Genomic DNA, 15960 nt, shown 5'->3' with positions numbered 1-15960 from the left:
GATCCAGCTTAGACCTCCAAACTAAGAGGGTGACATGGGCAATTTTCACAAACAAATCATAAAACTATATTTCAGTTAACCGCCTTTAAAATAAATATACCGTTCTGGGTAAATTAAAATAGTTATTAAATCGCAAGAATATTTTTGACTTAAATGATGATTTTATTATTAATGGAAATTAAGCTACTATATGAGGTACATTTGCTGTGATTACGCTGTCCTTCATGTTTTGCGTAAGTCTACATTTTGCTGTATGTGCTTGTAATCTTTTTAAATATGTGCGTACAATTTTTGCAGGTCTGGTTACCCCTCTGTTATGTGATGAGAGTATTAATTTGGCAATTAGTTCCTTAGCTTATTTGAATAGAATTGCAGTGTAAAATTTTTAACAAGATGTTGGCGAAATAGCCCATTACTCTTTGTAGGTATTTCCCCCGTCAAAGTTTGTCTAAAATTATCTTTCAATCTTTACTCTTTCAAAGACAGTATAAAGTTACCTGACATATTTTCGTGTAAACTTAATGACAAGCCAAGTGTCTCCAGTTCATTCCGTACTCAATTTTACCCAAGCAAATTTTTTTCTTGAGTAGATCTTTATAGCACGTTGTTATAAGCTTACAAATTTGCAAAAAAAAAATTGCGTACTGACGCAGAATTTGCGTTTCAAGTTATAAAATAATCAATCTTTTAAATTCTTTAATATTTCAGATGAAATAATCTTCAGAAACAAATCCTCAAAGCATAAACGAATTAGGATAACGAACCATTTTATTATAGCAGTTCCCATTTTTTCTTTAATATAACGCTCTTTTTCCTGTTTTTCTTCAACACGTTTTCTTCCACGGAAGCTTCAAGATACCCTGAGAGCAATTTCTTTTATTAATGTTCGCGACCGTGTTTGAACTTAATTGTTTAAGTATTGATATTTAACGTCATTTACAAATACCAATAAAATAACCCCATGAAATAAATGAGATATATTGAAAAATATGAAAGCCCACCAAGACGAGTTTCATACCTGTTATTACCTGGCTTGGGAATTGCAGCGGTGCATAATTAACAGGTTTGTTGTAAACGAGCTTTTGGTCAACTACAATGCATTTAAAATGCATCAGCAATCAGTAAGTTTGCCAACTGATGACAGTTAATCTGAAAGACTACCAGCTCTTGATATGATCTAAACCACCTGAGGTGACCATGATCTAGAGCATCGCAACTATTGTCACCGAAGTTAGTAAGTAAGTCACGGAAGACCGTCACAGACAAAGAAAGATTGTCAACGAGAGCTGCAATTTTGGTGAATCCCACGGCAACACACCGAGGCATAACGAAAATTCCTCAACTCCGTTCAACACAACTTTCCTTAACTTCTCCGTCTGTATGCACCTGCAGCTCAGTTGAGTCTCATAGACCTTTATCGTGATTGTCGTCACAGTACCACGTGACCCAGATCTGTTGCTTCATTTTTGCATATTGAGGTGAGGTTTACTAAAACGCTTTTTTTCTACTAATAGATTGTTTTTATAATTTTTAAATGGCGGGGATCGATTAAAACATACCTCTAGTGTATAGATTGAGTGCTGTATCTTCAAAATTCGAGAAATGGATTTTTACATGAACATTGTCCTTTAAGTAATTCAAGTAAAGTTTCATTTAAAAATATTACTTTCGATTAATAAATCAGTTCTTTCTTGCCGCAGCTAAGACCAAGAGAGAAAGAGGCATTTGCATATAGTGAAAAACTGAAGGAGAAATTTTCGCACGAATCCCAAATCAGCCGTCACCGCCACATCCCAAGATGATCTATAACGCCTCGAAGGAGATAAGAGAGATAATATAAAGCCATCAAGGAAAAGAAAGTATGTTCATAATGCATAAAGTTTTATCAATAGTAATATTAAAAACTTAAAATGATAAATACTATGAAAAAACAATATGAAATGACCTAGTATTAAGCATAAATTTTATGTTCTTTAGTCTATTAAACACCAATGGACACTTCTGTATATAATCCCAAATTGCAAAATAAGTGACTGTCAAAATTTGAAGACATTATAAATGTATTTCTGTTAGAAGTCAAAACTTAGTCGTATAATACCAAACTGATCATATCACTTCCTTGAGGAAAGGTAGACTCAATGACCTTTTAGAAAGTAAAAATGTGAAATGATTCTATTGAATTTGTAATTTTTAAAAATAAATATCAAGAATTATGTATTTACTCTTCCAAGGAAGCTAACAGAAGAGCACATAACAACCCAGGCGCTGTTCCGTTTGTACCAGAGAGAAAGAAACATGTCGTTGGAGAGCTCAAATGACAACAATATTTTTAAATATTAACTATAATTAAAATTATATCCTTATTTATGTAACGTTCTAGGACTGTGTGTATTTTACTTGGAAAAACGTGAATCATATGCAACCATTCAGGTGACTTTTGAAGCTCATGTATTGGACTCTGCTTCAATGTTTTAAAGATATTTTATACCTATTTCATATTTGTTCCCAAAGTCATATTTTTTATGTCTAAATATTCATCATAGCTTCGGATCTCACCCAACTAAAAAATCCATCAAATGATGTTGATAGCTTCTTTAAGAATGTCAGAAACAAGGATGCTTGGTTTTGAAGTTAATTGGAATGGTAGAAAAGATCCAAACCGAATTCAGGACTAGTTGTGCAACGTGTCACGAGTTTAAAATTGTTGGTATTTTTTTCTTAAGGGAAAATAACATTTGTTACCAAAAAAAAAAAAAAAAAAAAAAACTTTACAGAATATTTTTGACCATTGTCAAGGACATACGGAACATAACGTCATCAACATAGCTCAAAAAGTAACGGATTGATTTTGATGAAATTTTCAGGAACTGACAGAAATGAACCAACGAAAAAATTATTAGTTGTTGGTGGTGATCCGGATCAATAATCAATCAGTAATTAATAATAATCAAAAATTGCTGCGTTGGCAAAGGTCAGCGCTCTCGGAGTGATTTTCAAGTTTTAATATAGGATAATCTATGAACTATCCTTTGGAGGGCTTATGCAACAACAAAGGGTCTGGATAAAACCTGCAATACAACTATCAAAAAGTGTTAATCTCTGAAATACTAGGTGACAGTAAAAACACCTCAAAGAGACTGTGAAATGTCACTGCTACTTTTATTACCTCAGCTAAGGAGGCAATGTTTGCACTTCTGTTTGTCTGTCAACATTACTCAAAAAGTTATGGACCGATTTTGATGAAATTTTCACGAACTGTCAGAAGCGGGCCAAGGAGCAGATGATTAGATTTTGGTGGTGATCCGTATCAATAATCACTAATCAAAAATATCGAAAATTTAGGGGTGAAACGGCAGTGGATGGAGACTTTACTGCCTTGGCGGAGGTCTGCGCTCTCTGAGTGCTTTTCTAGTTATTACTGGTATTATTTGGCATTTTTACTTTTACACACATCTCACTACCAAGCATGGTTCAATTAATAATAAGATACAATACGAAAAAGTAGTTCATTATTGGTTGTAAAGGTATGAATGGAGAGAGTATAATTGATTATTTAAAATGAATCCAAAACGTATCGTGTGGGGCATTAAACATAGAAGGACCAGTTATTTCATTGGCGTTTTTCTATTCATTTTCTACCAACTATTTAATTTCGTGGTGTCGCGAGATGATTCACCCCTATTTTCTAAAATGGAAGGGCAATGGGCACGTGGTCGGAACCATTTGGGGCATTGGACAGTTAAACTTTGCTTAGTTCTAAATGAAGGACAAGAAAATCATCTACTTTGGGATCGTGCCCGTAAACTTGGCTCCGTCTTTCCCATGCCTTTCAGGGCCTACTGCTGTGAACCCGCCATCTACCGGGAGATCGGCGCCCGTGATGAAGGATGCATCTCTGCTGCAGAGGAAGACAATGGCGGCGGCAACTTCTGCGCATGCGCCGATACGGTTCATCATGTGACATCCCTCGAACCACCTCTTTTGGTCTTCATCGCCTGATAAGAAGTTTGCGAGCTGAAATATGAATGATATCATTTTGGCAGTGTTTTAATTCTTTCTTCTGCTCCGCACTGCCTTTAATATGGATTTTGATTATCAGCGTTAAAACCATGACATTCTCTCTTCAGCTCAACTTATTAAGCATTTGTTCAATCATATTTGAAGATATCTGTGAATTTTCTGATACCCCTCTCTCTCCCTCTCTCTCTCTCACACACACACACTTACCGCTGCTGTATTTATTGATCCCGGTGACACGGAGTTCACCCGTATGTCATCTTTGGCCAAGTCCAGTGCCATACACCGGGTCAGCTCCAGCACGGCACCTTTACTGGTACAGTACGTCCACTTACTGGCCGTTGACACGTGGCTGAGGACACTGGCTATATTGACAACTGATCTGGCGTCAGGTTCGGCTATATTGATAAATAATCAGTGAAATACTGCTTAAGTACTGTACGAATTGCTAAAATATGATAAATTTCAAATATGGAGATCGATGGAATGTTGACTTTTTAACTTTTTTCGATGGAGAGAACTTGTTTTCAAATTGGAGTAAAGGCCCCTTATCAGTGGACGGCGTCCTTTCTGCGTTCCTTCTGCGATCAAAAATGCGGTCAGTGCGCTAAATACCCCGGTCACACCTACACGACGCAGGGTCGGCGCTCGACCGACGCGCTAAAAAAAATTGTCAACTCTGGCAATGGAAATGAAGAGGAGTAGAGAGAGAGGAGAGGAAGGAGGACAAAGAGGAGGAGAAATGTGTATTTTACCTGTCTGCATGTGAGGAAAGCAGGCCTGTACCATATTCGAGTATCCAGCCACATTCACACTCATGACTTGTGCCCAGTCGGACGTGTCGGCATCTAGAGCTGGCGAACAAAGACGGACGTTGATTTTATGTTGAGAACCGAGGGGAGAGAGCAGGGATATCAAGACCGCCCCCCCCCCCAACCCCCGGGCCAGTCCGACCCATCACCTATCCCACAGTAGTATACACAATGTTTTTTTTTTCTGATTTTGGTTTATGTAGATGCAATGAGAGAATTTCGTTTTGTACGTCGCGTGCTCTTGCGCTGTGAATTTGAAGGCGAAAAAAGGGATGGTTACGACTAAGGGTTCATGCATTATGGATCACAGCGCGAGTAAAATTTTAAATTGTCTCACGTTCCCACCTTACGTCAGATTTATGGAGGTCTAAGCGGGGGTATTTAGTGGTTCCATTCACACAAATATTCTTTAATCAGGTCAATGCCAGCTAGTAGGTTTTGATATCGTGCCGTAGACGCATGTAGACAAGATATATACTTGGAAATATAACAAAGGCGGTGTTATTTTCATTAGAAAAGCTGGAAAAATTATGCCAGCTGGCAGAACAGATCTGCACTGGGTGAACAGCTCTCTCGCTGGTAGATTAGAAACCAACTGGGAAAGGTGACCGAATCGACCATTCTCGGCAAACCCCCTGATTGTAAGAAATGCCCCAAAACATGCTGTCTTTATTAAACATTCACTTTTAAATTATTTGGGGAAAATGCTCGTGGGGTGTCGGAAATCGTTTCCTGCAATCCATAACTTCAACTTACCTTTATATATAAATGCCGCAGCACAGTTCACAAGAAAGTTGATGCAGCCACCGTATTGGTTAGCTACGTAGCTAACGGCCTTGAAGCACGCCTCTCGGTCGGAAACGTCGACCTGGTAAAATTTCGTCTCAAAGCCAGCCACCTGGAGCTCAGCCTCCAACTGTTTCCCGGCAACTTGGTCGATGTCGAAGAAGGCAACAAGTGCTCCGTCATTCAAGAATCGTCGCACACATGCACTGCCTATACCACTGGCTCCCCCTGTGACTATAGCTACCCGCCCCTTGAGTCTGTCCTTAGTGTTTGCTGCATCCAGGCTAGGTTGAAGAGCTGCCATTTTAAGTCACTCCTACCCTGGTTTTCCTTTTTGCGAAATCAAAGGCGAGAAATTGGTGACCTATTTTGGGTTGGCCTGCTGTTGCGATCCACCGTCTTGACGAATGTGTTTTTGTGTACCCTATACCAGAGACATAGATTGACTTTTCTCTAGATATTTGTTAACATATGTCTCTGCGTTGCTTATTCGTGATATTTATTCCACTGTGCAGAGAATTTGTGCATGGAATTAATTTTATCGCTCAAGCCCCTTGTATTGTTCAGTTTTTTATTGTGAGGGCGTGTGTGTGTGGGGGGGGGGGGGGGGTGTCGGTACGCCGTCGGAGCTTAGTAAGATATTGTCGCTGGTTATAATGACTGGCCAGTCATTTTAAACTAAATCGACTTTTATTAATTTAATTAAAAGGTCGAGTTCAAGTGCAGAAAGGTAAAGATAGCTTATTCGATCGTTGGTACTGTACGAGAAAAGTGCTTATATCCCTTGAAAAATCAATTTTAGCATTTTGCCTTTAAAAAAGCGTCTCTATACATGCTGTTTTTTGACTGGGTTCCCGTACCTTAAAGGGCTGCTTGTTAAATTGCTTTCAGCTTAAGCAGCTTAGGCCTTATTCAGAATAGGGGACTAACTATTGTGGTTTAATATGCAAGTGTATTTCGCTTTATTTCATCTGACACACACATGCCCCACCCTGAGCTTCAGAGATAACTTGACACTAACCTCTTCACTATTAGCCTATCTTCATCGTGTCAAGTTACCTCTGACCACATTCGATTGCCTCCGCCGCCCGCCAATCAAATTTAAAGCCCGCACTCAATGACTCATTGAACGATCTAGCCAATGAACGCGAACGAGTCAAAGCGCGCTTTGTTCAAATCCGGACCAATCAAAGATAAGGCTGAATATCAGGGACTTGCCGTAACCTGTGGGCAGCACGCAAAATACATCATCCCTCAGTAGATAATTATGCAGGGCATCAAACTGCTCTGGTTTCAATTCCGATATACTCCATGCTTTCTTTGTGTACGGTTATGCACTCGGAACTACTCGGATATCTCCGCACTCGACAATAACTATGTTGTAAGTATGGAGCTTGCGGAATCAGCCGAGGATTGCCGATTGACGGTCAACCAATCAGCGTTTTCACCAAACTTTGGTGAAAAATTTTGAAACATGGATTCGATTGGCTTATATAAACTAGGTCAAACTATTTTCGTCAGAGGTAACTTGACACGATGAAGATAGGCTATAGTGAAGAGGTTAGTGTCAAGTTATCTCTGAAGCTCAGGGTGACATGCCCTAGAGATCAGAATAATAATTGTGTGATAGACGTTAGGGGTATCAGTACAATCCCCCCCCCCCCCCCCGGACCCCCCCCCCCCTGGACAATCCCCCCCTTGCCCTATAATCAAGCCCACTTTACACTGGACGGCGTCCTTTCTGCATCCCGCAGCACGGCGCCGTTTAAGAGTAAAAAATATAATACTTTATGTCATCATTGAGCATTCATTCTGCAACCAGAGCTATACTTGTGCCTCTTTTCTACGACCTCAGCGGTGCCAGTTTCATGGTCGCACAAAGGACGCACAGAGGACACCGTTCAGTGTAAAGGGGGTTTAACATGAGATTGAACGCTGATTTTATTGCCGGGTGGGTCGCTGGGATAGTCCTGGGCTCGGAATCTCGAAAGGTTCGCTATGTTGCGCACACGCTCTAGCATGGCTAGCGTGCGCTATCCCGTATCTCGAAAGAATCGCTATTTTGAGCGCCTGCGCTAGCATGGCTAGCGTGCGCTATCCCGTATCTCGAAAGCTTCGCAAATCCCGGCCGTGCGCTAATGTCCAAATCGCCATTAGTTTCGAGGCTATTATTTGCGGCGATACAAACTAGTCGCAAAGGCCTCTGCGGATGCAAAATTCGTCATTTTAATATGTCTTTCATGTAATTAAACATGGTGGCAAGTTTGGGTTGCTAGTCATAATAGCATATAATAAAATATATAACAAAAACATGGAAGCTTTTAATTGATTGAATCACTGGTACCTCTGATAGAAAAACTTGCGGTAAATATTCACGTGAAGAATGCCAAAGTCATGTTTTATTATGCAGAAAATTTCAAAATTAAACATTTCATACATCATTTTATATTTTCTGGTGCATTTAATTCATCTGTGTAGTCTATTGATAATAATAATAAATTTAAAAGTGTCATTTTCCACACAAAATGAAAAAGCAGAAAGAAAGCATTCGGTCGCACCGTCACCTTCCTCAATGTCTATTATTGTGAGACTGAACACTACTCACCAGTGTGTCAGTAATTGTGTCAGTCCAAGCTTCGCTTATTGAATTGTTTTTTGACATTTTATTGGTGTCAAATACTTCAAATATCAGTATTTGTTATTATGATATTCCTATAAATTAAAACAACCTCTTGATTTGCGTCATGGTGAAAAAAATTGCATTTTGTGTAATTGTGTTATGACGTCTTCACTTTATGCGGCAATCGAATATTAGTAGAGTTTGAGGTTATAATTGCGTTGCGTCTGCTAAGGCTTCGAGATTGCAGGTGGGTGCAATCGCACTAGCAAATAGCGCACGCTAGCTATGCTATAGCGCGTGCGCAACATAGCGAACCTTTCGAGATTCCGAGCCCTGCTTCTTAATAGGCGTGGCGAGAGCCTTATTTATCATTGATTTTATCTATCATTTATTATTTTATTTACGAATAGGAGTACTGAAAGTTTTATTTATTATTTATATTTTTCTATTCTGTATTTTGAATACAGGTGATGAGTTATATTTATATTTTATGATTAATTACTTTTTATAATTAATTATTATTAAAAAAAAGCATAGTAAGAGTTTTATTTGATACTTTTCACATGACTTTGTATCTTTTTCAAAGTCTCAATCACAGTAAGTTACTAATCATCTTAGTTTACTCTCTCCAAAATTGTTCATAGATTTGCAATCCATAAATTCCTGTTATCGAGTTCTAACTTTCTAAATTTTGAGCTGCTTTTGTAATGAAAATTGAGAAAGGTGAATTTCACTTTGGATCATTTTAGAAAAAAAAAAGAAATTTAGAATTCCAAAATTGGTTTATGGATGTTCATAAATAATAATAATGTATAATAATAATAATGAATTGATAATTAAGTTAACAAACTGTCTTTTATCACGTGTTAGATATTTTTGGCCTCTTGAGGCAAATGGCTCAGGTGGGGGGTGCAAGCACCGATTGCTCAAGTCATGCCAACAATGCGCATGTGCCGGTAGCCGGAAACAAAGAAAAATGGAAGCCTCCAGCGAAGTAAACAAAAATGTACACAGTTATAGTTAGTCTGATTGATTAACGTGGTCACCATTTTCCATTCTTTCAGAAAAAAATTAATATGTAATGCTCCTTAATCACATGATCCCACATTTCGCGGTGCATTCGATAGGGGCAGGCCGGGAGGCACCTCTGCTGAACAGTTTGAGGGGAGCTGAGGAGCGCGAGCATCTGGCGCAGCGCAAGTGGCGCGCGCCACTTGCACCCCTCACCGGTGTGACTATATTGCGCAATATACCGCAATACAGCGCAACACAGTGCAATGCACTTGAAAAATCACATCTAGTTGCAATTACACAAAAGAAATGACCATTCCCAGCAAAGTAGGGTGACATAAAAACAACCATTATTACTAGGCAAGTTACATCGATGATATAACTTAACAAATCAGCAAGACTTTTATATTGTCCAGTTGGCATCCATGTTGGCGAGTGGCTCTTCTTGGAAATATTACTGGCCAAGAAGAGCTACTCGCAAACGCGGCGGCTGACCAAACAATGAAAAAATTGTGCCGATTTGTCAAGTTGTATCAGCAATATTAATTACTATGTACCATGTTTTGCTTTTATATCACCCTATTTTATGTGAGATTACCCTTTCTTGTGTTTACATGCAACTGGACTTGTGTTATCAAGTGTATTGCGCTGTGTTGCGCTGTATTGCAGTGTATTGCGCAATTCAGTCACACTATTATTGCTCACCGTGTGCGGGGTGCTTAAGTAATTCAAGTAAAGTTTCATTTAAAAATATTACTTTTGATTAATACATCAGTTCTTTCTTGCCGCAGCTAAGACCAAGAGAGAAAAAGGCATTTGCATATAGTGAAAAACTGAAGGAGAAATTTTCGCACGAACCCCAAATCAGCCGTCACCGCCACGTCCCCAAGATGATCTATATAACGCCTCGCAGGAGATAAGAGAGATAATATAAAGCCATCAAGGAAAAGAAAGTATGTTAATAATGTTTAAAGTTTTATCAATAGTAGTATTAAAAACTTAAAATGATAAATACTATGAAAAAACAATATGAAATGACCTAGTATTAAGCATAAATTTTATTTTCTTTAGTCTATTAAACACCAATGGACACTTCTGTATATAATCCCAAATTGCAAAATAAGTGACTGTCAAAATTTGAAGACATTATAAATGTATTTCTGTTAGAAGTCAAAACTTAGTCGTATAATAGCAAACTGTTCATATCACTTCCTTTAGGAAAGGTAGACTCACTGACCTTTTAGAAAGTGAAAATGTAAAATGATTCTATTGAATTTGTAATTTTTTAAAATAAATTTATATCAAGAATTATGTATTTACTCTTCCAAGGAAGCTAACAGAAGAACACATAGCAAGCCAGGCGCTGTTCCGTTTGTACCAGAGGGAGAAAGAAACATGTCGTTGGAGAGGTCAAATGACAGGAATATTTTTAAATATTAACTATAATTAAAATTATATCCTTATTTATGTAACGTTCTAGGACTGTGTGTATTTTACTTGGAAAAATGTGAATCATATGCAACCAGTCAGGTGACTTTTGAAGCTCATGTATTGGACTCTGCTTCAATGTTTTAAAGATATTTTATACCTATTTCATATTTGTTCCCAAAGTCATACTTTTTTGTCTAAATATTCATCATAGTTTCGGATCTCACCCAACTAGAAAATCCATCAAATGATGTTGATAGCTTCTTTAAGAATGTCAGAAACAAGGATGCTTGGTTTAGAAGTTAATTGGAATGGTGGAAAAAATCCAAACCGAATTCAGGACTAGTTGTGCAACGTGTCACGAGTTTAAAATTGTTGGTATTTTTTTCTTAAGGGAAAATAACATTTGTTCCCCCCCCCCCCGAAAAAAAAAAAAAACTATACAGAATATCTTTGACCATTGTCAAGGACATACGGAACATAAAGTCATCAACATAACTCAAAAAGTTACGGACTGATTTTGATAAAATTTTCAGGAACTGACAGAAACGGATCAAGGAAAAAATTATTAGTTCTTGGTGGTGATCCTGATCAATAATCGATCAGTAATCAATAATAATCAAAAATTGCTGCCTTGGCGAAGGTCAGCGCTCTCGGAGTGATTTTCTAGTTTTAATATACAGGGTTGCTACTTAATATGGAATATTTTTTATCATTGTTATTTTTGAGTCCTGATTAAAATTTTTTGGCTTGAGTCATTACAAAAGTATGTCACTGAGTGATAATAACATCCAGTCTTCTGTTGGAAGATATTTTGGTCAATAATATCAAATCTGACATAAGATGCCATTCAAAAGAAAGGAACACCCCCAGAAAACCATATCAACAGTTTGAAGTCAGTATAAACTTTAAGATAAGATATAAAAGAAAAGATAGCCTCCGGACAGTGATACGTTACACAGTCAAAGAGCTCACAACAGTAAATCATGAAAAGTCAGTAATTGCGGGTATGACCTCCAGCAGCCGCTTGCAGCGCCCTCATCCTACATGGCATACCCTGTGACACGTTTTTTAGAGTTTGGGTGGGGATATCATTCCACGCAGTGACATTTGCCTGTCGCAGTCCATCACTATTTACCGACCGAGGACCATAGCTATTAATTCTGTGAGTTACTTCCGCCCACAGATTTTCAATTGGGTTCATATCTGGAGAGTTTGCAGACCAGGGCAGTTGCTGAACCCATTGGTTTTGAAGAAAAACAGTGATTCTGCGGCCTCGATGTGGGGTTGCGCAGTCGTCTTGGTACACAAAGTTGTTCCTGAAGATGACTCTTACCAATCGAAGCATTGTTTGTTGTAGAATGTCTCTGTAGGAATCTTGGATGAGGTTGCCTCCTTGAAAAACCAACTGGTTCTGGGCACCGACATGAAATGCTCCCCAAACAGAGACGTTACCACCCCCTGCTTGCACCCTAGGCAGTACGCAATCATCGTTTTATGTCCCTCGTACACGTCGGTGGACACGGATTCGACGATCAACCCTAAAAGATCAATATCTGGCCTCATCACTTAAAACGACGTGATTCCAGTGTTTTGGCTGCAAACGCACGGGGTCCCCAGCCCATTGCAGACGTCGCTGTATATGACCTACTGTTAACAGTGGTTTCCGTACTGGCCTTCTTGCAAAATAACCGGCTTGCAGAAATCTTTTGTTCACGGGGGACCTTGAAACGGGCGTTTGAATAACATTCTGCATGTCTTTTCTGAGGACACTGGTTTTCTTTGTACGACCAGCACGGCGTCCTCAAAGGAGAAGGCGATCCTGTCTTCTTGGTGTGATAAGCGGACACCATGGTCGAGGTATTGGAGTAGGTGCCCCTGTTGCAGCATTTCTTTGGAGGACTTCACAAACGGTTCCTGATAAATGTTTAATTACCTGGCAATGGCTGTCCGTTTCTGGCCAGTTTTTTTGAGAGCAAGAATCCCATAGTAAGCTGCATTGCTTGGCTGTTGAACCATATCTTCACTAAGGTACCTGTCAAGTTCCAGAGCGATCCTTTTGTTGCTTCTCTAAACACACTCCAAAGATTGACCAAACCCATGCGTTTTTATACAAGGGCAGAAATTGCCGAAAAGACCACCCCTCACATTTCTGACCACAGAACATGCAACTGCATGCATCAATTGTTTCGAGAGTTGTGTGGTAATTAGGTAACACACCTGGCTACACATGGAGTGACACCTCAGCTTTGGATTTAAAGAAGTTAGAGAGAAATCAAATATTTTGTAGAAAATTTACTCGCCCCAAAATAATATTCCATATTAAGTGGTAAACCTGTAGGATAATCTGTGAACTATACTTTGGAGGGCTTATGCAACAACAAAGGGTCTGGATAAAGCCTGCAATACAACTATCAAAAAGTGTTAATCTCTGAAATACTAGGTGACAGTATAAACACCTCAAAGAGACTGTAAAATGTCACTGCTACCTTTATTTACCTCCGCTAAGGAGGCTATGTTTGCACTTCTGTTTGTCTGTCTGTCATCAACATTACTCAAAAAGTTATGGACCGATTTTGATGAAATTTTCAGGAACTGTCAGAAGCGGACCAAGGAACAGATGATTAGTTTTTGGTGGTGATCCGTATCAATAATCACTAATCAAAAATATCGAAAATTAAGGGGTGAAACGGCAGTGGATGGAGACTTTACTGCCTTGGCGGAGGTCTGCGCTCTCTGAGTGCTTTTCTAGTTATTATTGGTATAATTTGGCATTTTTATTTTTACACACATCTCACTACCAAGCATGGTTCAATTAAAAATAAGATACAATACGAAAAAGTAGTCCATTATTGGTTGTAAAGGTATGAATGGAGAGAGTATAATTGATTATTTAAAATGAATCCAAAACGTATCGTGTGAGGCATTAAACATAGAAGGACCAGTTATTTTATTGGCGTTTTTCTATTCATTTTCTACCAACTATTTAATTTCGTGGTGTCGCGAGATGATTCACCTCTATTTTCTAAAGTGGAAGGGCAATGGGCACGTGGTCGGAACCATTTGGGCCACTGGACAGTGAAACTTGGCCTAGTTCTAAGTGAAGGACGGCCGCAGCATCTACTCTGGGATCGTGCCCGTAAACTTGGCTCCGTCTTTCCCATGCCTTTCAGGGCCTACTGCCGTGAACCCGCCATCTACCGGGAGATCGGCGCCCGTGATGAAGGATGCGTCTCTGCTGCAGAGGAAGACAATGGCGGCAGCAACTTCTGCGCATGCTCCGATACGGTTCATCATGTGACATCCCTTAAACCACCTCTTTTTGTCTTCATCGCCTGATATGAAGTTTGCGAACTGAAATATGAATGATATTATTTTGGCAGTGTTTTAATTCTTTCTTCTGCTCCGCACTGCCTTTAATATGGATTTTGATTATCAGCATTAAAACCATGACATTCTCTCTACAGCTCATCTTATTAAAGGTACGAGCATCGGTGGAGCGTGGATTAATTCCCAGTAACACATGTAAACCACTGCTACTAATTTCTTATACGACTCTAAAAAATTCGACATGCCAAGGGATAAACAGAATAAATCACCCGATCAGCCATAAAAGAGCTTTAGAGTGCTCCTTTCTTTAAATTTTTGGTTGTCAATTTAACCTACTTTTGTGACCTACTTTTCTGCCCCATTGACATACAGCATAGAAAGCTAGCAGAAAAATCTGTTCAAACATCACTTTCCGGTAAAATTAAACAATGCCTTTTGGTAATTCTCTTAGTTATACTACTTGAAACTATATGCTGGCATTTGGTTGGTTTTTATGACACAAAATTGACTTTGTATGTACCTTTAAGCATTTCTTCAATAAAAATTTCAAGATATCAGTGAATCTTCTGATAACACCCCCCCCCCCCCTTTCTCTCTCACACACACACACACACTTACCGCTGCCGTATTTATGGCTCCCGGTGACACAGAGTTCACCCGTATGTCATCTTTGGCCAAGTCCAGTGCCATACACCGGGTAAGCTCCAGCACGGCACCTTTACTGGTACAGTACGTCCACTTACTGGCCGATGCCACGTGGCCGAGGTTACTGGCTATATTGACGACTGATCTGGCGTCAGGTTCGGCTGTGTTGATTAAATATTTGTGAAATATTGCTTAAGTACTGTACGAATTGCAAAAATATTGACAAAATATGATACATTTCAGATGTGGAGATTGAAGGAATGTTTACTTTTTAATTTTGTTCGATTAGAATTTGTTTTCAAATTGGAGTAAAGGCCCCTTATCAGTGGACGGCATCCTTTCTGCGCTCAATACCCCGGTCACACCTACACGACGCAGGGTCGGCGCTCGACTGACGCGTTAAAAAAAAAAGGCAACTCTTGCAATTTTGGCATTCGTCAAACGCGCCGGACGAGCGTAATGCATTCGTTTTCAATCGTTGCCACTCTCTCTTGTGTGTCTGAATTTGTGTGTCAGGTGTGGCCAGTACGCTTAACGCCGTCCAGTGCAAAGGGTGCACGATGTAGATTTTGCTGTTATTACGGCGGACAGCAAGGATTCATGCTCACACTCGCATAAGGTGGAGATAGAGGGGAGAGAGTGGGAGAAAGAGAGAGAGAGAGAGATGCAGAGGATGAGAGAGAGAGAGAGAGGAGGAGGACAAAGAGGAGGAGAGATGTGTATTTTACCTGTCTTCATGTGAGGAAAGCAGGCCTGTACCATATTCGAGTATCCAGCCACATTCACACTCATGACTTGTGCCCAGTCGGACGTGTCGGCATCTAGAGCTGGAGAACAAAGACGAACGTTGATTTAATCAAGAAGTTATAAAGTTATAACTTCTTGATTTAATGTTGAAAACCAAGGGGAGAGAGTAGGGATATCAGCCCCCTCCGGCCAGTCCGACCCATCACCCATCCCACAGCAGCATACACAATGTTTTTTATCTGATTTTGTTTTATGTAGATGCAAGCGAGAGTTGCTCTTGCGCTGTGAATTTGAAGGCGAAAAAAGGGATGGTTACGACTAACATCCCATTTCCATAGATTTTTAGATCGATCTATCCCTGTGGGGAGTCTCACTAGATTGCTGTCAGCTTGGCCGGCTTAAGCGTCTGTCCCGCCTACTAAAAGCTGTAAAGGGGTAATTAACTATGGTGCCCGCTCGGCTGACTGCAATTTAGCGTGAACCCCCAGGGAGTTAGGTCGATCTAAATCTTAATCTTTAGATCGAGCTAAATCTCTGGGAAAGCACCCTTAATGTTCATTCATT

The 15960-nt window shown here is 39.6% G+C and overlaps 3 protein-coding genes across 7 annotated transcripts in view; 1 reads left to right on the top strand and 2 right to left on the bottom strand.

Moving 5' to 3' along the window:
• Window positions 1-1817, top strand: part of LOC106179319 (DDB1- and CUL4-associated factor 13) — a 54423-nt gene extending 52606 nt beyond the window's left edge. The window contains exon 11 of the mRNA XM_087018872.1: window positions 1701-1817. Within this exon, the coding sequence (XP_086874998.1) occupies window positions 1701-1802 (102 nt within the window). The 3' untranslated portion in view covers window positions 1803-1817. The remainder of the gene's footprint in view (window positions 1-1700) is intronic.
• Window positions 1818-1949: 132 nt separating this feature from the next.
• LOC112041553 (uncharacterized) lies at window positions 1950-6030 on the bottom strand. Its single transcript, XM_087018875.1, has 4 exons — window positions 5586-6030; window positions 4773-4871; window positions 4228-4415; window positions 1950-4014 (listed from the first exon to the last, which is right to left on the bottom strand). Exons 1-4 carry the CDS (start codon window positions 5917-5919, stop codon window positions 3781-3783), a joined length of 855 nt encoding a protein of 284 aa, XP_086875001.1. The 5' UTR covers window positions 5920-6030; the 3' UTR covers window positions 1950-3780.
• Window positions 6031-10286: 4256 nt separating this feature from the next.
• Window positions 10287-15960, bottom strand: part of LOC106166850 (uncharacterized) — a 34743-nt gene continuing 29069 nt past the window's right edge. For 3 of the 5 annotated variants that reach the window (XM_087019354.1, XM_087019353.1, XM_087019355.1), the window contains exon 5: window positions 11334-14028. In XM_087019354.1, the coding sequence (XP_086875480.1) occupies window positions 13795-14028 (234 nt within the window). In that variant the 3' untranslated portion in view covers window positions 11334-13794. Of the gene's footprint in view, window positions 10781-11333; window positions 14029-14622; window positions 14811-15377; window positions 15477-15960 lie in introns of those variants that run through there. The other 2 variants (XR_015335719.1, XM_087019352.1) reach the window with 2 other exon arrangements.

Source organism: Lingula anatina, chromosome 8 (assembly GCF_051362555.1).
Source record: "Lingula anatina isolate TDL-2025a chromosome 8, LinAna3.0, whole genome shotgun sequence".
In the NCBI taxonomy this organism is placed as follows: Eukaryota; Metazoa; Brachiopoda; class Lingulata; order Lingulida; family Lingulidae; genus Lingula; species Lingula anatina.
This window is presented reverse-complemented; position numbering and strand designations above follow the sequence as displayed.